Source organism: Sceloporus undulatus, chromosome 10, assembly GCF_019175285.1.
Source record: "Sceloporus undulatus isolate JIND9_A2432 ecotype Alabama chromosome 10, SceUnd_v1.1, whole genome shotgun sequence".
Lineage (NCBI taxonomy): Eukaryota > Metazoa > Chordata > Lepidosauria > Squamata > Phrynosomatidae > Sceloporus > Sceloporus undulatus.
In genome coordinates this window covers 10,526,012-10,549,555 of record NC_056531.1, presented here as the reverse complement: position 1 = coordinate 10,549,555, position 23,544 = coordinate 10,526,012, and the positions used below count along the sequence as shown (strand labels likewise).

The following is a 23,544-nucleotide window of genomic DNA, read 5'->3' as shown; positions in this document are numbered from 1 at the left end:
TGAATCTGGACTTGGCAGAAGTTGTCCTTCCAGTTCTCTGGAAGAAGGAGAAAGAAGAGGAATGCATAATTGTTCAGTTTCATAGATGCTCATCCCATATAGTGCTAACTCCTGACTTAGAACACCCTAAGAACCAAGCCACATCAGGCTACATACAATTTCAGTCTCAACTAGAGCAGATCCAATGAAACGAATGTGTCTCTTATGTAAATGATGACTAACAAGTCTCATTCATTTCAGTGGGTCTGCTCAAATATACTACTGTTAACATTAATGGTGCCGCTACTATACTACTGTTAGCATTGTGGAAGTGAAATGGAACTTAATTTTGTTTGTTGTCACCATATTCTGTACTACAAAGATGGATGTGAACTCATGAAACTGAGTGCTCAATAGATGGAAAGTGAAAGCAGACTAGATTCTAAAAGCCCTAATTCCTTTCTGTAAGTTTGGAGGCAAGGTATCTTTGGCAGTAATCAGCTTGAAGATCTCATATATTCTTGGTCCTTTCTTGCTTGATCGTACATTTTTCTGTGTTACCCATACAAAATTGTATAGAGTAGCGCAAATACTGGTAGATAACCAGCCTTGTATCCCACATATAATAGTGTTATTTGCTGTCATCACCACTGAAATTACACGTTTCATGGACATGGGAAAGAGCCTTCTAAGCAGCTGCTCCTGGACTGTTCACTTTCCAGCAGCAGATGAAGACTTTGTTTATTCAGGCCTTCAAGTGTAAATTGTCTGGTCCAAATGGTTTTTTAATTGGGATGAATTGTATTTTTATAATTTTAATGGGGTTTTACAACTGTTTTATATCAATGTTTTAATATGATTTGTTTGTTTAAAAAAACATTTGTATTATCCATGAGTTTAATTGTATTTTGCATTAACTCATACCGTGAGCTGCCTTGGGTCCCATACTGGGAGAAAGACAGGGTATGAATTAAATAAATGAATAAATGAAAATTGTATTAGGGTCTGTAAAAGCTCTTAATTCTTAATTTTAAGGGTTCTCAGTGTATTTGTTTAGACAGTCTGTTACCATTTCAAAACGGTTCCAAAGCAGACAGTATTTTATTTTACTTACCTTATTATTTTTGTGGTATTGTCCGTTACATTGTAAAGGCCTTAAGCTAAGCACGATAAAGATTTGCAAGCTGAAAACACAGCTTGGCTTCTAAACTGTGGTCACCATAAAACTAGGGTTTAATGTGATGTCTGAATTGAGCCAAGGGCAGTTTCAGGGACCAAAATGCCAGCTTTGGTTGTCTCAGACTCTGAAGCAATGAAGAAGCTACGGAGAAACAACCTACAAGGACAGAAAAACTCCTGTTCGCTACAGTGGGTCAGAGAATCATGTTATAATATTGATACCATTTTTAAAAAACAGGAAAAAAGCTACTACAAACCAACGTCGGCCACTGTGAGGATGTTCTTTATTTTTTTCAAAAGGATGTGCATAAGAAACATGATGAGACCATGTCTATTGAAAAGGGACCCAGCATACATCAGACTTGTCTACCCCAACATGTGGTTTCATACACAAGCCGTCATTAGCTGGCATCCAGTGGGGCGGCTGGCCTCCCTCTGTTTGTTTGGCAAACATGCACATTTTTCAGCTTTGCGCACACAGGAAATAATCCAAACCATCCATCAGGCCTTTTGAGTCAACGTTAGCCCAGCCGATATTGTTACAAGAAGGCCATCCCTGGAGAGCATAAGGCAGAATCCATCAGGAAGGAAGCAAATTCCTTTTCATTTCCATTCCTCTGACTGCTTCATTGGTTCTGGACCATCAGGGTTAATCTATATTTACATGTATGAAAATAAAAAAAAGGGTCTCATCAGCAAATGACAGCTCGGAATCACCCTGGAATTCAAGATGCAGTGTCAGATTCCAAAGTGCTTTATGGGGGTCCACCTCACAAATCTAAAACAACAGCCATTAATACTTGCAACATAAAGGGATCAATTAAAAGAGCAGTTAGAGATGGTGCTGATGTGGATTAATTTCACACCATCCACATAACTGTATATGCTTTCCCACCGTGTCAGCTGTAGCAAGAACCATCTGTTTCCTTGGTGGTCTCGTAATAGGATGGATGGGAGCAGTCAACTTATCTCCACAACACAGGGACCTTTTTTTTTAGTTGGAACACAAAACAATAGGAGGCATTTACTGACAAGATGGAGGCAAGGTGGAATCTTTGCTAAATGCAGTAAGTCGCTTCCTCCTAAGACGAGGCAAAAGAAATGGACTGTAAGATGTGTGTCCTTATCAAGAAATGGTTCTATTCAGCTCTCCAACTTCATCTCCCAGGCAATCTCCCACCCCCAACGCAAAAACAAAACCAGAAGTAAAGCTTCAGACTGGCACTATCGTGACATGGCTCCTGGACCCACGGGATCTGTGCCTGCGGTTCCACTTACCCACATAATTTATTCTGTAGGTCCTCAACATGATTCTGTCGTATGCTTCTGGTGGATGTTGACCACAGTCATGCTGGGGGACCTAGAAATGCTTAGAGAGGTGTTCTTTCTAGGAATCCAGCACGACTCTATGGTCAGCTTCTGCCAAAAGTCATTCATTTCAATTGTGTTTGCTGTCATCTATGGTTTCATGTTTCCGTGGTAAGTCCGGGAACATATCCCCCATGGATCCAGGCATCATACTGTATATGCACATATACAACATGACTTTTCGTTCACTACCTGAAAAGTCTGCATGTACATGGACAGTGGAATAAGGTGAGGATTGATGAACTGACTGAGGCTTTTGGTGCCTTCTAAGGTGGCCAATTGAACTGAACCACTGCAGGCTAAAAGTAACAGACCAGTGACACCTCAATGGCTGGAATTCTGCTGGTGTACTATGCTAGTGCTTCCACTTTTTCTAGAGTTGCCTAGCAGTGGTGAGGGAAGTCAGGAAAAGCTTCCTGGTTTGAGTAACTTCTTTCTTCTTCCTTCTTTCCTTCCTTCTTTCCTTCTTTCCTTCCTGGCTGCGGTGCCTGTGGCCTTTTTCCTCCTCCTGCTACTTAATATGTTGCCATACTGTACCAATATTATGCAGGCCAATAAACAAAGAAACTCTGCTTTAGGCTGTCCTAAAACTTTTTATTAAAACTTCAGTATAACATTTTATGATTCCTTTTTTTGACTTGAACCTACAATAAATTCAGGCCAAGGTCCTACATCCCAAGACATGCCTAACTATGTACACTCATCCCTCCATATTTGCGGATATGATTATTCACAGATTTGATTAATATGTTCTCTCTAGGAATATCTAGGTCCTCCAGTGCAACTCTATGGTCAACCTTAACTAAACATTGCACTGAAAGACCTAGAGTTTCCTAGAGAGAATACTCTACTAGGCATTTGTAGCTTCTCCAGTGCAGTTCTATGGTCAGTGTCTGTTGGATGGTGACCACAGAGTTGCACTGGAGGACCTAGAAATGCCTAGAGAGGTGTCCTCTCAGGTAAAAACATGGTGTTTTTGTTATTTGTGGTTTTTCCATATTTGCGGGGGTCTTGTGCCCCTAACCCTAGCAAATATGGAGGGACAAGTGTATTGTCTCCTGACTCAACTCCCCAATCCTCTCTGAATAGTACAGCCACGCCAAGAAACAGAGGTCTGTTCTGCTGGTGATCAGGGCGCAGCATGATGATGTTTTGAGCCCGCTACCGCTAGTGATCTGCAGTGGGATGAGGAGCTGTGACAGAGGTCCTGATTCTGATTGTCACACAACAGATTGCTGGTGGGAGTGGGCTGGGAATGTCATGCCATGGCACCCTGGATCACCAGCAGGACAGACCTCTGTTGCTCAGTGCAGCTGCTGGCTATTAAGGTATTAAGGTGGCAATAGTACCATCATAGTGCCATGATCACAAACATGAAAAATGGACAGTTATGCATATGTAAGTTTAGTATATGTATTCATAATGGCTCAGCAGGATGCCAGCCGCAGATTCTAGTGAAAAAAAAGGTCCTCTGTTATTTGTGGGTGTGAATCCCAATTATGGGATTAAAAGTGGCAAAATATTTAGAAGTGTTACATCTTCCCCAAGACAGGCATGCCACAACAATAGCAAGTGTTAAGTTTTTACCAGCTATGCTGCTACAAGGGAAGAGCTTAAGGTTGTCAGTCTGGGGCTGGAGGAGGAGGACCACCATTTTACTAGCCATATTAGCTGATGGGTTTTGGAATTAACTTTCCTAAACTCTTCACCAACCACCAGCAGGTCTTCTTGAAAACGGCAGCGTGAATAGCTAGCCTTTTAAGGGTGGGGTTTCTTTTTTCTCGTGTGAAATATTTTGTAAAATTTATTTGCCTATAGCCAGTGAAGTAACAGGTTTATCGCCTCCTTTTCCCCATGGGCATTTTTCTATGCAACAGTGCTACACAGTGGTTATAACGTTGGACTAGGACTTGGGAGCCCAGGGTCAAGTTCCCAATGAGCCATGAAATTCTTTGGGTGACTCTGGACCAATCCTCCTGTCTCTTTCAGTTTGATCTCCCTCTCAGGGTTGTTGCAAAAATAAAGTGGGGAGCAGGCGAGCCAAGTCGGCTTCCTTCAGCTCATTGGAGGAAAGGCAGTATATAAATGTAACTCGCATAAATAACCAAGGTCAGTAAAATGTAAGGCAGGAAGGCAAAGGAATAGCTGGCCTATGGGTTCCCCACAGCATGAGCCCCACACACCTGTCTTGGGTTTATTGATCTTACATGATTTTACACTTTGTGGGGCAGGAATGCAGGACCAGTCCCTTGATCTGTGGGGGGGGGGGAACTTTCTACCTCAGAGGAAACAAAAACGTTAGGTCAGCTGTCATTCTTATCAAATTGCTAGCAATAATTGCCTCTGCAAAGGACACAGAAGAGAAGTGTTGATTTGGTGCTTTGACATTGCAGGATTTAATTCTTTTTTTTTTCCCCTGCAGGAGAAAAACAAACAGGCATCTGTCTTGTCTCACATTAGCCAGCATCTCCACCTTCTGGCCAAGTCAGAAATAAGAAGCAGCTCACATCTGGGTGGAGGAGGGGGCACTTTTGCCATGATTAGGAAAATATCTAGGAAGCATCTTGAGGGTGCATAGACTGAATTACAGAATCATAGAGTTGGAAGAGACCCAAGGGCCATCCAGTCCAACCCTGTTCTGCCATGCAGGAACTCACAATCAAAGCACCCCTGACAGATGGCCATCCAACCTTGGTTTAAAGACCTCCAAAGAAGGAGACTGCATCACTCTCCATTGAGGGAGTGTCTTTTGCTGTCTAACAGCTCTCATTGTCAAGAAGTTCCTCCTAATATTTAGCTGGAACCTCTTTTTGCTTACATCCATTGTTCCGTATCCTATTCTCTGGAGCAGCAGAAAAAAAGTTTGCTCCATCCTCAATATGACACTCCTTGAAATACTTGAACAGGGCTATCATATCACTTCTTAAACTTCTCTTCTCTAGGCTAAACATCCCCAGCTGTCTCAGTCTTTCCCCATAGGGCATGGTTTCTAAACCCTTTACCATTTTAGTTGCCCTCCTTTGGACACGCTCCAGTTTCTCAACATCCTTTTTGAGCTGTGGTGCCCAGAACTGGACATAATATTCCAGGTGGGGTCTGACCAAAACAGAATAGAGTGGCACTATTACTTCTCTTGATCTAGACACTATACTTTTATTGATGCAGCCTATAATCGCATTGGCCTTTTTTACCTGTTGCAACACACTGGGACCTGTGGCAAAATCTTTTCTTTTTTAACTTCTGCAAACGTCCCCTGAACCTGATGATACCCTCCTCTGGGCATGGGTAGTCCTGTTTTGGCTAAATAAAGAATGGCACTCACAAACTGAACACTGAAACCAGAAAGAATAGCCACTGAGTTGCATGGGACTGGTCTCCAGAGAATGGAGTTTACTATTAGTATATAGGATGCAATATTCAATTTAAAGATATATGAGCCAGCCTGGGCTCTGAGATCATCAAGAGAGGTCCTTTTCTCAATCCTACAGCCATCACAAGCACAGTTGTTGGGGACACGAGAGAGGGCCTTTTTGGTGGTTGCCCCCAGACTCCAGAACTCCCTACCCAAGGAGGCCAATATAGTCCCTTCCTTGTTGGCCTTCCATGAACAGGCTAAAACCTTTTTATTCAGACAGGCTTTTAAAACAAAACATTTTTACAAACAGTCTAGGGTGTATTGCAATGTTTTAAACTGAAATGTCTGTAATAGCTTTATCTTTCTAAATTGCATTTTATTATTTGAACTTGATACTGTGTTTTAATACTGTGAATAGTTTAGTTCTATTTTAGTGCTCACTATGTATGTTTTCAGTTGCATTGCTCTTTTCAATTACAAGCTGTTTGGGGTCCCAATCTTGTGGAAAAGCGAGATACAAATAATAATAATAATAATAGGCACACAAAAAACAGGATACACAACAAAAATCAGGTGGAATGTCATTTCCTGATTTAATTGCTTTATTTTAAGAGCGGCTTGCCTCTTCTGCAGTGGGATCTCGTGCAGTAAAATCAGGATGTTTATTTTAGCCTATCTGTTTCTTTAGACTCTGGACAGGGAGTTTTGATTTTAGGGTGATGTCACTCAACCCCATAAAAGAACAAAGTGTTTTCTTTCTTATCATCAGTGAAATTATTGCATTTCAAAACTATGGTGTTTTTTTTAAAGTTGGTCATATAAAGCAGGGGGCTCAAGGAGTGTAAGCCTTTGAGCTGCTGAGCTCAATTTAGTTTTTTTGGACCCAGCAGTAAGAGCTGGGTATTTATCAACATCTGCAACTTTTACAAACGTTTTAGCAGTGCCAAATTATCTGCAATGCCAAAAAGTCATTATGACATTATAATAAGTAGGAAAAAACAAAACAAAAAATAGATGGTGGCGTCTCCTTCTTTGGAGGTCTTTAAACAGAGGTTGGATGGCCATCTGTTGGGGGTGCTTTGATTTAGAGTTCCTGCATGGCAGGGATTGGACTGGATGGCCCTTGGGGTTTCTTCCAACTCTAAGATTCTATGAGATCAGCTGGATCAAATCAAAGGATGGTCTAGTTCAGAATCCTGTTTTTCGCAGTGGCCAACCGGTCGCCTATGGAAAGCAGGACATCAGAGTAGCAGCCCATCTTAAGGGGTGTCACTACGAGGTGCAGTGCATGAAGGCCACATCTGTGACTTTTACAAACATTTTAGCAGTACCAAATTGTAAGTTGTAAGCTGCTTGGAGTGACACCCTAAGGGGGGAGGGTGATGCCAATGCTCCTTAAACCAGGGATGTAGCCAAGGGGGGGACCTTGGGGTCTGGACCCCCCTTCTGTTAGATACAATGAATGGTGTGTGCTGCTGCGCCACTGCACCACTGCACCCAAGCCCATTATAATGGTGGCACTTAGTCTGGACCCCCCCCTCCCTTGCAAAATCCTGACTACGTCTCTGCTTAAACCTCTGCCTTTTGGCAGAAACAGGCTATGACCTTTGCCTGCATCACTTTAAAACCATGGAGCTCAGTGGAAGAAATGGTGTGAGTGGGGCGAGGCTCAGTGGGTGGAGAAAGGAGAGCCCTCAGGTGTTTTTTTTCCATTTTATTCCTTTTAAATTTTCTTTAAAAACATCAATTTTCCCAATTTTTACCGTAACCACATAAAACTGCATGTACATATAAATACAGTGGATCCTTGTTATACGCTGGGGTTTGGTTCCAAGATCCCCCGTGTATAACAAAATCCGTGTATGCTCAAGTCCCATTAAGCATAATGATATAGCAAAATGGTGTCCCTAATAAAAAATGGAACATCAAGGTAAATTTATACTTTTTTGGAACATTTTCAAACCCTGTATGCTTAAATCCGTGTATAAAAAATCCGTGTATAAGAAGGATCGACTGTACAAGGATCTGGAAACCATGCCTTATGAGAGACTTAGGGAGCTGGGTATATTTAGCCTGGAGAGGAGGAGATTAAGAGGTGATATGATAGCCCTGTTTAAATATTTGAAAGGGTGTCACACTGAGGATGGAGCAAGCTTGTTTTCTGCTGCTCCAGAGAACAGGACTCAGAACAATCGATGCAAGCTACAGGAAAAGAGATTCCGCCTCAACATTAGGAAGAACTTCCTGATAAAGGGCTAGTCAACAGTGGAACACACTCCCTTGGAGTTTGCTGGAGACTCCTTCTTTGGAGGTCTTTAAACAGGCTGGATGGCCATCTGTCGAGGGTGCTTTGAATGTGAGTTCCTGCATGGCAGGGGTTGGATTGGATGGCCTTTTGGGGTATCTTCCAACTCTATGATTCTACATTTAGGCTGTGCATACGATATTGTAATTTAAAGGTATAATTTTAATTTTGCTTGTGGTTTATGTCACAACATAGTGATATGCGGGAAGTGTGATTTATGAGGATCTTTAGTACAAAAACATTACTAAGGATTCTACATGGTGTGGCATAGGAGGAGGTCAACATGATGAGTTAATGCACCAGATGACATTAACCCTAGGGACATTACTGGCCATCCTCATGTATCTAAAATGTATATAAAGGAAAAGAAACATTACAGACCTGTAGCCTCTGATCTTCCCATTGTTCTCTCTTTTTCCTTAGGATTGCTTCTGCCAAATGCTCCTTCAGTTTCTATCCAGGGATGGCGCTTAACCTCAACAGCCGGTGACAGTTGGATCCAAACCTGAGCGTTTTGTGATGTGCAGCTTGGTGACTTCCTCAGCACAAGTAGGGTGAATCCCAACAGTATTCATCATTTGTGAATAGGTAGCACCACATCTACAAGGCAGAATAGAGACCAAAACACTTGAGAATAATGCATTTAGTTGCAAGCAATATCATCATGTCTGGCAATGGTCTACCAACACTAGTTGCTGCTATATCTAGGAAAGGTTTGTTTTTGGACTACAGTTGCCAAAATCTGGGCTGCATTCACACTCCAGAAACAATTTGGTTTGGTACCACTTTAACTGCCATGGCTCAATGCTGTGGAATTCTGGGAATTGTAGTTTGTTCTGGTACCAAAGCTTTGTTCCACACTAATCATTAAAATTAAAAATCATTGATTCATTCATAGAATCCAAGAGATGTCTGAGGGTTTTTCAAGTTTTCCCTCCCCATTCCCTCCCTCCATATTTCTAACTTAAAACACATTTGTAGGGCCGGCCTGCCTTATGTGGACTGGCAAGCATGACTGAGGTTTCTGTGCCACAACATGACTGAATGAGCCCTTGAACTAGGCATTTCCTTTTCCCTGCTCACATGCCCTTATTTGTTTCCTTTTTGCAGCCAGGGCTCCTTCCTGATTATTTTCTTTCGTTTGCACTTGAAAGAATAGGGGGGAAATGGCTTTGGATACAAAGAGAAATAGTCTTTTAAAAGGGCCCACAAATAGAGAACAGGAACTGATTAATTAAAGGGCTGGTTGAGTCCTGTTGTGGACAGAATGAACAAGAAGCTTGCAGTTCAGGCACCAAAGAACTGAAAAGAGAAATGGAGGGTCACTTCAAGGCTGCAAAGCCCTAAATGGTTTAAGTCCAGACTATCTGAAAGCCTGCATCTCCCCAGCTTGAGTTTACGATCTTCAAGGGAGGGATTTGTCTCCGTCCCACCACCCTCCCAGGCCCATCTAGTGAGGACACTGGAAAAAGCCTTCTTGGGAGATTGCTCCTAAGATATGGGACTCCCTTCCCAGGAAGGCTTACTTGGCTCCCTCTCTGCTTTCTTTTTATCAGCAGGCAAAAAGTATGCATGTGTACAGTATATATAATGTGTGTGTGTGTGCACGTGCGCACATGCCTTAAGCCTCCTTTCGACTTAAGGCAACCCCATGAATTGCACACAGTTTTCTTAGGCATAAGCGGTTTTGCCAGTACCTTCCTCTACAATAGAGTCTATAGCACCTGGTATTCATTGGCAGTCTCCCATCCAGTACTAACCAGGGCTGACCCTGCTTAGCTTCCAGGATCAGAGGGGATCTGGTGTCTTTGGGGTATTTAGACAGCTGCAATGGATGTAATGCTTTTAAAATATGAAATATGCCTTTTATGTGTTTAAAGAAATGCTTTAATTGGAGCGATTAATGCTTTGTCAACTTTTGCACCACCTACCGTTTCAACTATTTTGTTTTCACTTACATTGGAAGTTGCTTTGGATCCCATTTTGGGAGAAAGGTGGGATATCAATCAAACAAATAAATGAATGAGACTAAGCAAACACTCTAGGCAAATGTCCTAGGAAGAAAGTCCCTTTCGAACTAAATGGAATTACTTCTGCGTAAACACAGGTAGCATGCTATCCGTAGAAGTGTATATTATAGGACTGACTAAGTGCCATGTAAAAAGAGTTTAACTTCAATTTCAAGAGCGTGCCTCAGGGGTGCTAAAGTAATATAATGAAATTGATGTCCTAGTTGATATGATGTCCTAAGATTGTCAAATTAGTGTACATAGGTTGCAAGGCAGAGCAATGTACTGGATAAGAGTAGGGTTGTTCAAAGTGCAGCTCTGCAGATGTTCCTGCACTGCAGTTCTCAACAATCCTAGCCAGCACACCCGATAGTGAGAAATGCTGGGAGCTGCAGTGCCTCTAGTCGCAAGCAATATCATCATGTCTGGCAATGGCCTACCAACACTAGTTGCTGCTATACCTAGCAAAGGTTCATTTTTGGACTAAAATTGCCAGAATGTCCTGGGCTGCATCCACACTGCAGTGCAACAACATCTGGAGGGCCACACTTTCCTCACCTATAGCATTGGATTCAGTCCAGGAGACCTGGATAATCGTATGTGCCACCTTCTGAAACGAATGATGGGATTACAAACTTTGGTGCTCCCAGCAGTGCTTCACCTATAGAACTGCTTTGGTTGCACAGAAATACCCTGAAACACCAAGTCCGATATCTTTGGACTGCTTCCTATGTTTCTGCTTAATGAACGATGAAGCGGAATAAGATCCTGTTACCATTGCTTGTCCAAAAACAAAAAGATCCCGGCTTAAAAAGAAGTAGAAACGGATCATTTTGGACAAAACATCCTTTCCAAAAAATATTATCCCTGCCCTCAAAACTAACTGTTCTCCACAACCAAGTAGCGGCATTTCAAGAACTACACATTGCCATGTTCTTTAGAGGTAAGGACACTGGGGCCATGGGACATACTTTTCTCATTGGCACCAAGTGGGAGGGATTTTGCACCTTTGTCCTGTTCGCTGTGAGCTGTTTTAAAATAAGCATGGGAGAAAAACAGTTCCTCCATCTAATCACCGTAAACACAGACGCTCAGCTTCATTTCTTATTCCTTCCCCACCTCTGACCACTAGAGGACAGGAGTGGCCAGAAAACGGAACAAATATGGGCCATCTCTTGCCCCTTGAAATGGGCTGATGAAACATCTGGCAAATCAAACCAGATCAAACCAAAGCAGCCCTTTTGTTCTGAGAAGCAAAGTTTATCCCTAATGGAATCTAGTTGCTTACAGGAGCCAGGCAATCTTTACCCATTGAGTTCAAAGACATAGCCGTGTTAGTCTGTAGAATCGGTGTGTCAAGAGATCTTGTAGCACCTTTGAGACTCACTGAAAGAAAGAAGTTGGCAGCATGAGCTTTGGTAGACTTAAGTCTACTTCCTCAGATGCATTTACCCATTGCAGTGCTTTTCCGGTCTCAATTTAAAGTGCAAAAAACCCACATTGCACTGGGTGTCAGTCTTGGATGCTTTACCACTGAGACTAGATCTATGGTAAGTGCTTCTTACCAAGAGCAATTCTGGCAGGGCTTCTCAGCAACATCTGGGGGTCCAGATGTTGGTAACAGTGTCCTAAGAGCATACAGCTAGGGTTGCATCCGTGCTGCAGAATTAATGCAGTTTGACACTGCTTTAACTGCCATGGCTCCATCATATGGTCTCCTGGGATTTGTAGTTTGTTTTGGCACAAGAGCTCTCTGACAGAGAAGGCTAAATCTCTTACAAAACTACAAACCCCAGAAGTCCATAGCATTAAGCCATGCTAGTTAACGCGGTGTCAAACTGCTTTATTTCTGCAGTCTATATGCAGCCCAGATTACTTGATGACCTGCTTGCACAAACTGAGAGCCAGCTTGGTGTAGTAGTTTGAGCGTTGGACTATGAGTGGAGACCAGGCTTTGTATTCCTGCTCAGACATGGAAACCCACTGGGTGACTTTGGGCAAGTCACACTCTCTCAGACACAGAGGAAGGTAAAGGTAAACCCTTTCTGAAAAAATCTGGCCAAGCAAACCCTGTGATAGAGTCACTTTAATGGAAATGAAGGCACACAACAACTGCACAGGGAATAGGGGCCGTTAAATCTCTGGGTTATTTGTTGCCTTTCTTGATTGTGCAAAATATGTACTCTGCTTTTCATTTTGTGTAAAAAAAAATGCCCCAAAGAGTTAACAGAATAAAATAATAAGAAAAGTACAATAAAACAAACACACACTACAATAAAACAGAAAAATACCTTGTTTAAAATAACTCAAGATGTGAGAGGATATCACTAGCTATGCCAACAAACCAACGTGTCTTAAGTTGACAGAGAAAGCACATCAGATTAGGGATAAGAAAATCTCTCTGAATTTAATTAATACCTCCAAATGGTGCCTGGCATTTTCTTCTTGGCATTGTATTACACTGAGTTGCCAAACTTTGTGTTTCCCTTTCCCAGTGAACCGTGTGCATTTTCTCCTACACTTTCCCTCTAATTTGTGCATTTATTTGCATAACTTATGGAATTTGTGCAGCTTTTCCCCATTGACTAAAACACGTTCCTGCATGTTGTTTTTCCCCCCATTATGTACATTTTAGTCACATTTTCAATTTTGTTTTCAATTTTGTTATGTTTCAAACCTATTTTTAAACTGTTTTTAACTCATGTGCTTCAAACAAAACTCTGGTTCACTTCTCTTTTAACTTTTATATTTTTAGTTTTTTTTTTTTTTTTTAAATCCAAACTGCCTTGGATCCCATTTAGGGAGAAAGGAAGGATATAAGTACAAATAAATAAATAAATACTACTTAGTTTTAAATGGTCGTGAGCTGCCTTGAATCCAGTGTTCCAGACAAAAGGCAGGCTATAATTTAATTAGATAAATAAATGTTCAGATATGGCCATTGTTGTGTGTACATTTTACTTCTTAGAAATGGCCAGTAAATCTTTCAGATCTTGGAGGTGAAATGCACATTTTCTGTCAATATCTCTCGAGAGGTGCAAAACTGCTACTTTCATCAAGACTATTGATTCCAATGAAATTTCTTTTCATCCTACTCCTGACTAGGAGCTGGCCTGGAATCAATGAGGAGATCAATCCTTGCAGTGGGTTCCTCAAAGGGAAAGATCTCCTCTGCACCATGACTGTATGAACATTGGTAGTATATGGTACAACAAGCACACCTCTCCTTCATAACATAAAGATTAGGTTGGCATTTAAGGGAGAAGGTGGTATGTTAGATAACCTGGTAGTATGCTGTTTCTGGCTTTGTAGACTCACAATATTATCTTGGACATGGTTGGCAGCTGAGAACCAGCGTGGTAGAGTTAGGTTGTTGGACTAAAACTAAGAAGAGTTGGGTTCAAATCCCCAATGAGCTGTGAAACTCACTTGGTTACGTTGGGCTAGATATTCTCTGTCTGTTTGACCAACATGACAGCTTTGAACTGGAGAGAAGGAGAGTCATGCTCATAGATCACCTTGAGATTATTGGAAGAAGGACAGAATATAACTCAAGCCAATAAATAAATAAATTGGCAGCCAGGTTAGTAGAGCAGGTAAAGGTCTCTGATGCCCATTTATTTAACAAGAGCAACAAATAAAAAAGCCTCCTCTTCCCTAAAACAGACCATGGAAATGAAGAATGCTTGGTGGCAGAAAGAATCAGCTACGGCTTTGGGGGTAAAAGAACTAAGAAATCCGTGCTGGTAATTCAAATATCTTCTTGGGCTTGAAAAAGACCCTGTTCATTACTTTGAAGAATATCTGTGGCTCCCTGAACCACTCTTTCTCATCTGAGAGCCTGAAATTGACTGGGATGCCAGCAGTGAAATGAAGTCGGACCTGGAAGCTTTATGTCTGCCTCCTCCAATACAAACCCATTGACCACGGCAGTATCTTGCAGATGTAAGTTTCATAGGAGTTTATCACATGGGGGCTAATTTCGGCATTAAAGAGAGATTAAAGCCCATTTAAAGCATCCCGCAACTAAGGTGAAAATGGCGAGTAAATGCACGAATGACTATCTCACGCAATTGTGCACATAAAGTGATATCGAAAATGCATTGCCGCTGAAATCACGAAAGTAAAAAGATGTGCATTAATGCTTCTTTGTGACCACTTTAATGGCAGGTTTCGTGTGAAATCGATTCACGTAATTACGCGATTTTCCCAGGATATTCTCGGGATAAAGATTAGGTTGGCATTTAAGGGAGAAGGTGGTATGTTAGATAACCTGGTAGTATGCTGTTTCTGACATCGTGTGCAACGGATACATTTTTCTTCTTTTCGGCCTTGAATGCTCCCTTAGGTGTTTTGAGGGACCAGCGTTCCGACTGGGCATCTGTCTCTTGGTGCCTTCATTCACTCAACTCAAGAGGGATGTTTTCAACAGATCCTACTGTTCAGTGACAGGGGGCGGCGGAATAATAATAGGAGCAGATTTGAAGAGAAAACCTGAACTATTCTTCAAAGCTTTGATGATTCCTTCTGTAGAAAAAGAGAGGCCTCCCCATGAAACATAATCAAAACAAGCTTTTAAGTCCGTCATTCTCTCCTCTAAAGAAAGGTTCCCGAATGTTTCGGTGATCATTTATTATCCTCAGAACAGACAGCTGGGAGAGCCTTCTTCTCTTAATTACACTTTGAAGACGGAGGCAGCTGCATGGTGAATTTTATTTTTTGGGGGAGGGCTCATCCGCCTGCCTTGCCAAGAAACATATTTCATAAACAGAAATACAAAAATCTGGTACGTCCATCACTAATCCCTCAACTTATTAATAACGAAGGGCTCTGTTTTTTGTGAAAAATCTAAGCAACGAGACATAAAAGAAACCAAAAACACTTTTTTTAGCACTGCCAAAAACCAAACCGCTATCTTTCCTAATCTTAAAGTAATTTAAGAGAGCAGGATTTAGTTAAATGAAGGAGGGGAAGAAAAGAAAGGAAAGGAAAAACATTACTGATACTTACTTGATTCCAAGGGCAAATCCTTGGATAACTTCTCCAGCATTTGGACCAAGGAAATGGAGGCCGAGGATTCGCTGCTCCGTCTCGCGCAGGCACACCATCTGAAAGTAATCCATGCGGGAAAGAGGAATGTTAAGAGAGAAAGGACAAGTGGTCCTGATTAAGTTAGGGGGAGCAAGCTTGTTTTCTGCTGCTCCAGAGAACAGGACCCGGAACAATGGATGCAAGCTCCAGGAAAAGAGATTCCACCTCAACATTAGGAAGAATTTCCTGACAGTAAGGGCTGTATGGCAGTGGAACACGCTCCTTTCTCGGAGTGTAGTGGAATCTCCCTCCTTGGACGTCTTTAAACAGAGGCTGGATGGCCATCTATCTGGGATGCTTTAATTTGGATTTCCTGCATGGCAGGGGGTTGGACTGGATGGCCTTTGTGGTCTCTTCCAACTCTATGATTCTAAAACACATTCTATTTACACAGTGCCCAGGGCCATGCATGGGTTATGGTTCCATGCTCACACAGTGCAAGCGCAGGCACGCATGTCTTGGTGCAGGGTGCTCTCATATATTTTAACAACTATATAACGGCACATGAAAGGATTTCTGCAATTTCACTCGTTAAAAAGAACGTCAAAAGGGGAGCTGCTAAGTGGCCTGTTAATCAGTCCTTGGTTTATAAACTGAAGTTGGACCAAGGATGGAGCTTATGGCACCATAAAGGAAATGAACACATGCGTATTAAAAACCAGAGTCCCTTGTCTTTGGAAAAGGAAAATAGTAAGAGGAGGTTTTGCTAGCTCCTTCAAAGTGGAAAGTAGAATTATTATTATTGAAGTCGAAGGCTTTCATGGTTGGAATCCATAGTTTTTTGTGGGTTTTTTGGGCTATGTGGCCATGTTCTACAAGAGTTTATTCCTTCTAGAACTCTTCTAGAACATGGCCAATAGCCTGAAAAACCCACAAAAAACTATTATTGTTGTTGTTGTTATTATTTTCTTATATCCCGCCTTTCTTCCAGTACAGCATTTAGCAATTGATGGCCCCAGGCCAGATTCGATAACATGAAGTTGTCATAAAAGTTATGCACCCACACTGCAGAAATAATGCAGTGGCTTCAATATGTCAATATATTCATTCTTTCCAAGTTCTGTTCTGTCCCCATCCACCACTAGTATGCAGTCCTTGACAGATTACTCCAAGGGCAGGCACCTCTCGACAGAGAAAGGGTCTTGCACCCTGGCAGGGAGCAGCCCCACAATTGTAAGTCAAACAACAGCAGCACTCACTCACTTTTATGTAACATTGAGAGCCTTCTCTCTCGGCCACAGTAAATTCCAAAGGCTTATAAAATGCATGGTACACCTGATAGAAAGGAGACACCAGAATATTACTGTCAAAATTAAGTGCCTGCTTTTTGAAGGCACCATACAGAGAGTTTGGGTTTTGTTAATATGAATCAGGTCTTAATTAAATAAATACAAATTGCAAAAAGAAAAAAGGCGTATGATATTTGTGGGACTGACAGGCAGCTAAAACCTGTCAACAGATGTTTCTCAAGAAAAGGGCCTGCACCTATCTGTTTGATAAGAAGATCAGTTCTGGGTACAGGTCCTGATTCTGGCAGTGAAAGACTCCTTTCCTTTAAGGTGTCCTTCTTGGGCCAGAAGACAGGCTGAGATCTTCTTGGTGGATCTCTGGCTGATTTCTTGTGGGTACAAAAGAGTTTAACAATAGCATGTGTGTGTCTATGTGTAATCCCTTGCTCTCTGTGTCCAACTCTTGGTATGCCATAACTAGTCTTCTGCAAATTGTTTCCCTCGCAGTCTTAATATAACTCATCAATAAAAATAACTTTATTTATCCCATTTGCATCCCCTCCTTTCCTCCAAAAGGAGCATGCACAGATTTCCTCTTCCCCAATTTATTCTCACAACAACTCTGTGAGGTATATTAGACTAAGAGACAAAGACTGGCTTAGGGTTACCTGTTTTATGGTTCAGTGGGGACTAGAACCTGGATATCCCAATATCGGCACGCTGAAGGGATTTACTAGTCAATGTCTAGGTGATTTGCAGTAGATCAGCATCATTTTATGATTTTCAATTATTTAACAACAGTAATGACATGATGACTTTTCCTACTTAACATAAGCTGCTGAACAGACACAAGACTGGGGTGTAACCTGTTCAATACTGATACACAAAATAAAATCTTAGACCAAGAAAGTGCTCATAGGTATCCAGTTCTTTAATTCCAAGTCTATCTTTTGCAACTGGGTTGATGTCAATAGATTTTGGAGTTCTATAACATATAACAAGCCCAAAGTCTGCCCACACAACTGATGTAAAATATGAGGATCATTTGCTTGGGATGACAAGTAATTTGCTCTGCTGACCAGATTTTGCTAGAATCTTTGATTTGTACTAACCTATATATATATAGATTTATAGTGCAGGTCAGGCCAGCAGACAGTCCACAGGAAGTAACTAACACTACCCCCTGCTACTATTTTGCATCCAGCAGGTCAGAATTTGGAAAAGTTACTTTTTTAGCCTACAGCTCCAAGACTCGCCCACCTGACATGTTGGTTGGGCAATTCTGGGATCTGCAGTCCCCAGACTTAAATTTGCCAAGTTCTGGCCTGGCCACAGTTGATGGATTTAGCAGAAAACCAAGTGGAATCGTACATGCCTGCCCTGCTTGACTTTTTCCAGCTGATCCCCACCCCAGTCTCTTTAAAACAACAGGAATTGCTCTAAGAACTAGGAAAACTCAAAGTAGCACCATTTCAATCCATAGCTGAAAGAGCTGGCTTGGTCCACCTCTCTGCTGATCAGTGGTCATGCCAACCAGGACTGTAGCTTACCTCTATATTGTCTGATCCAAATCGTCCTATAGCTTCTTCTTCAGAAAGACCAACACAGCCATATTCCAAGGGAGTGAAAACAGTGGTTGGCACCTATACAAACAATTTAGGACTTTCACTCTTGAGATAAAGATATCAGGAAGCTTTCCCTGCCTCCCTTCAATTAATTAGTTCTTTACCTATACAATGTAAGACAACAGTATATCTGTGGCCTCTTGTTTGATACTTAGTTTTTCCATTAACCGAATGGGATTCATTCTCTTTCTTTCCGAAGCAGAGGGCCATTTAGCTACCAGCCTGCTACAATCCTCCCAAGCAGGTCCATGTGAGAGCAAAGATTGTACATTGGGTTTCCACACTGTGACAAGGAACAACTGGACTGTTTCTCAAACAGAAGCCAGGAAAGTAAAAAAAATTATCTGTCACAACATTCTTAAAAAATAAATGCATCTAAATTACGTTAGGATGCACACACAACTAATACAATAATGCATTCCTCTACAGATGAATACATCTTTATTAATTTGTTATATTTATAGTCTGCCTTTTCTTGGGGATCTCAAAGGGCTCTCCTCTTCCCTACTTTATCTTGCAACATCCCTGTTAAGTTGGTCAAACTGAGAGATAACAGCTCAATCAAGAAGAGCTTCATAGTTCACTGGGGACTGGAATCTCTAAAACTTCAGACCAATATCTTAATCACTATACCACACTGGTTCTTAGCGTAAGAATTACTTAAATTTTCCTGTGTAAGTGGAATTGTGATGATGAGTTTGCAATTTTTGCAAGGGGCCATTTAATTTCAGGGTCTACAGGAACAGGAAAAAGTTTTTAAAGTACTCACATTGTCATAATCCATTAATTCCACCAACTGGCCAAACAGCCGCCGTGCCAGCAACTTCCCTGCTGCTATTGCTGTAGGTGTTAGTTCAGGACGATCCTAAGAAAAGATAATAGAATCATAGAGTTGGAAGAGTCCCCAAGGACCATCTAGTCCAACCCCCTGACATGCAGGAAGACACAATCAAAGTTCTTCCAAAAGATGCCCATCCAGCAGCCTAGAATTGCATTGGCTTTCTTAGCTGCCGCATCACACTGCTGACTCATCTTCAGCCTGTACTGCACTAAGACTCCTAGATCCTTTTTGCATGTATGGTCTTCAAGCCAGATGTCCCCCATCCTATACAGCTATGCATTTCATAGCCCAAGTGTAGTATCCTACATTTTTCACTATTGAAATTCATTTTGTTAGTTTTGCCCAATCTTTCTAATCTGGTAAAGTCATTTTGAATTCGGATACTTGTCCTCTGGGGTATTAGCAACCCCTCCAAATTTGGTGCCATCTGCAAATTTGATATGCCTTCTATTCCTTCATCTAATCATGGATAAAGATGTTGAATAGCACAGGACAGAACCCTCTGGCAACCTGCTAGTCACTTCTCTCCTGGATGAGGAAGAGCCATTGCTGAGTACCTTTTAGGTTCAATCAGTCAACAAATTACAAATCCACTGAACAGTCGCCTCGTCTAGACCATATTTTACTAGCTTTTTTGTAAGAATATAGAGAACTTGTCAAAAGCCTTACTGAAATCAAGATATGCTACATCCACAGTATTCCCTTAATCTACCAAATTTGTGACTAACAAAAAACAGATAAAATTAGGCTGGCATTACTTGTTTTTGAGAAACCTATGCTTACTTTAAGTGATCGTATTCCTTTCTAACCGCTTACATACTGTCTGTTTAATTATATGTACTAGACTCTTTCCTGGTATTGATGCGTGACTGACTTGGCAGTAATTATTTGGGGCCTCTTTTTTAAGTACATACAAAAAAAACCACAACTTTTTCTGATTTTGAAGTGAGGATACAGGAGAGTTTCTCGTATTTTCCTCTACTATTTATCTATTCACCATGTTATCTACTCCTAAGTTTATGTATTGTATCTCTTATCCTTTTTCTCTATTATATATTTACCTGGATTGGAAACATTATCATGTATTCCTGGTTATATCTCTCATTCTTAACACCAATTTTCTATTAATTTCCCCCATTTCTTTACAAATTCTTGTTTTGTTTTCCCTGCAATATACATAGACACTTTATCCATCTCTTTAAGTTCCAGTATTTTTAGTTTCCATTCTATTAGGTCCGGGATCATTTTTTGTTTCCATCTTTTAGCAAAGACCATACGAGCTGCCGTTATTAGATATAGTACTAAACTAGTCTGTGATCTGTCTAGTTTCCTCTGTGAAATTTCTGTCATATTAAGTAAAAATATCTCCGGAGATAGGGGTATTTTTATTTCCATTATTTCTTGTATTTCCTTGTGTATTTGTTTCCAAAATTTTTGTATTTCTTCACACTGCCACCATATATGGTACATTGTTCCTATCTTCTTTCTGCATTTCCAACATTTCCCATCAACATTTTTTTTTCATTTTTGCTAGTCTTGAAGGAGTCAGGTACCATCTGTACAAAATTTTAAAATAATTTTCTTTCAGGGTGTTTCCTTTTGTAAATTTTTGCGTATTCCTCCAAGACTTTTCCCAATTTTCTAATGGTATTGTTTTCCCTATATTCTTCATCCAATTTATCATGGAAGTCTTAATTGTTTCCTCTTCTTGATCAAATTCTAATAACATTTTGTAAATTTTCCTAATTGTTCCTTTTTCCTTACCCATTATAATTTTATCAAATTCTGTTTTTTCCGTTTCTATACCCTTATTCTTTATATCTTTCTTTACCTCTACTTTCATTTGTTCATATTGTAACCAATTAATTTTTCTCCCCTCTATTTCTAGATCTTCCTTGTTTTTTATTTCCATTTTTCCTTTTACATTAATTACACAGTCTTCGTGTTTTAACCATTTATGGTTTCCAGGGTACAGTACTCTTCTTTATGAAAGGCCTCTTGTGGGGAGGTCCATTTTGGAATTTTATTATTAAAAAAACCCTTGTATTTCTTCCAAGTTTTTAGTATTACCTTTCTAATACTATGCGTGTTGAATTTTTTGTCTATATATTCATATATTAATGCTGCGTGCCAACCTGTTTTCATGTCCACCCCTTCTAACTCTAATAGTTTTTTATTTTCTAATAATATCCATTCTTTGGCCCATATAAGTGCACAGGCATTGTGGTATAATTCAAAATTAGGTAGGCCTAGCCCACCTTTTTCCTTTCTGCCTTGCATTACCTTCAACTTTATTCTGGGTTTCTTCCCTTGCCAAATAAACCTTGTTATTACTTTATTCCATTGTAGAAAGGGGGATTTGTTATCTAAAATAGGAAGTGTTTGAAAAAGAAATAATAATTTAGGTAATACCTGCATTTGTATTGTTGCTATTCTTCCCAAAAGTGAAAGGTACTTATTTGACCAGTTATTCAAATCTTCTTTAATCTTTGTCCACGTCTCTTCATAGTTGTTTTTGTACAGTTCCTTATTATTATTAGTTATTGTTATCCCCAAATATTTAATTCTGTTAATTATTTTGAATCCAGTTTCCTTTTTTAGCTTTATCGTTTCTTTTGAATTTAGATTTTTAGTTATTATTCCGCTTTTCCCTTTGTTTATTTTGATTCCTGCTAGATTACCAAATTCTGCTAATATTTCCTCTACTCTTTTTATACTTCTAATTGGATCATCAAGAAAAATTACAATATCGTCCGCGTATGCTCGCAAATGATATTTGTAATTCTCTGTTTTTGGAACTTTGATCTTTTTCTCCATTTTTAGCTTTCTACATAAAGTTTCCATTATCATAATAAATAATAATGGGGAGAGTGGACATCCCTGTCGGGTCCCTTTAGATATTACACATCTATTCGTTTTTTTCCCCATTTACTATTATCTGAGTTTCTTGTTCTTTATAAATTTTCCGTATTCCTTGCATGATTTTGCCTTGGATTCCACATTCTTCCATTAACGTCATTAAAAAGTCCCAATTTACATTATCGAACGCCTTTTCTAGATCCAAAAAGAGTAATCCCAATTTTAAATACTTATGGTTATTGTAATGTTCAATTATATTCACTACCGTGCGTATGTTATTTCTTAAGTATCTCCCTGGGAGGAAGCCCACTTGTTCCTCCGAGATCCACTCTCTTAGGAATCCTTTTAACCTCTCCGCTAGTATGGAGGCATAAATCTTATAATCAATGTTAAGCAGAGTAATAGGGCGGTAATTTGCTATATTTTCAAGGTTTTTCCCTTCTTTGGGGATCAATACCGTTAGGGATTGTTTCCATGTATCTGGTATATCCCCTGTCTCAATTTGTTTAATAGTTTTATGCAGCCAGGGGGATATTTCAGATTTGAATATTTTGTAATATTTTGCCGTAAACCCATCTGGTCCTGGTGCTTTGTCTGTTTTCAATCTTTCAATTGCTATTTCCACCTCGGCTAGAGATATTGGCGAGTTTAAATTTTCCAATTGGTGTTTAGATATTTCTGGTAGATGACATTCTTTTATGTATTCCCTTTTTTTTCCTTTTCTGTTTTTATCCCCTGCTACTTCATTGAATAAATTTTTGTAATATTGTTCTGTAATCCTAATTAGTTCTTTTTGCTGTGTATACACTCTATTATTCTCTGTTAATTTTAGTATTGTTTTTTCCGCCTTGTCTTTTTTCAGTTTGTTAGCCAGCCACTTTCCCACCTTATTGGCGTTCTCAAAATAATAGTGTTTACATTCTGTAATGTTTTTCAGGACCTCTTTTGTTATTTTCTGTTCTACTTGCGCTCTCATTAATTGTATTCCCTCATTCAATCTTTTATTTTTAGAATTTATTATATATTCGCTTTCTTTTCTCTTTAATTTTTCTGTTAATTCTTTTTCTTCTTTTTTTTTTAAATTTCTTAGTCTTATTTCTTGTTGGATTAGATATCCTCTTATTACTGCCTTTGATGCATCCCATATTACATGTATGGGAGTTTCTTGGTTATCATTGTGTTCAAAGTATGCATTGATTTCTTGTTTAACTTATAGTCCTGAAGTTTCCAAGAATATTCTTTTTTCCCTTCACTCAACTGCAGTAGGTTTGGACTATGGTCAGAGATTATTCTGGGCATAATTTCTGTTTTTGTTACATATTTACATAGTGATTTAGATATTATTGTAAGATCGATTCTAGACCAAGAATTATGTCTACCAGAATAATATGTAAAGTCTTTAACCTTTGCATTCCATTGTCTCCATATATCTACCATGTAATTTTCCTTTATTAGATTATATGCCGCTTTTGGAAGTATTCCCTGTGTATTATTTTTTTTTTATCCTGTGTTAATCTGTCTATTTTTGGGTCCATTACCCCATTCCAGTCTCCTGTAATTATTATTTTGTCATAGTCTAGTTCTTTTAGTTTTTGTCTTATTTCATTGAAAAATTTAGCTTTTTTTTCTTGTGGGGTGTATATATTAACTACCAGTATTTTGCCAAATTGTGCCTCCACTTCAATTGCTATATATAACCCATTC

The 23,544-nt window shown here is 40.0% G+C and overlaps 1 protein-coding gene across 1 annotated transcript in view; it reads right to left on the bottom strand.

The window, feature by feature from the left end:
• Positions 1–1,420: 1,420 nt before the first annotated feature.
• TXNRD2 (thioredoxin reductase 2) overlaps positions 1,421–23,544 on the bottom strand; it is an 83,210-nt gene continuing 61,086 nt past the window's right edge. The window contains 6 exon segments of the mRNA XM_042441567.1: positions 1,421–1,812; positions 8,568–8,786; positions 15,206–15,303; positions 16,490–16,561; positions 18,066–18,158; positions 18,910–19,005. Of these exon segments, the coding sequence (XP_042297501.1) occupies positions 8,663–8,786; positions 15,206–15,303; positions 16,490–16,561; positions 18,066–18,158; positions 18,910–19,005 (483 nt within the window). The 3' untranslated portion in view covers positions 1,421–1,812; positions 8,568–8,662.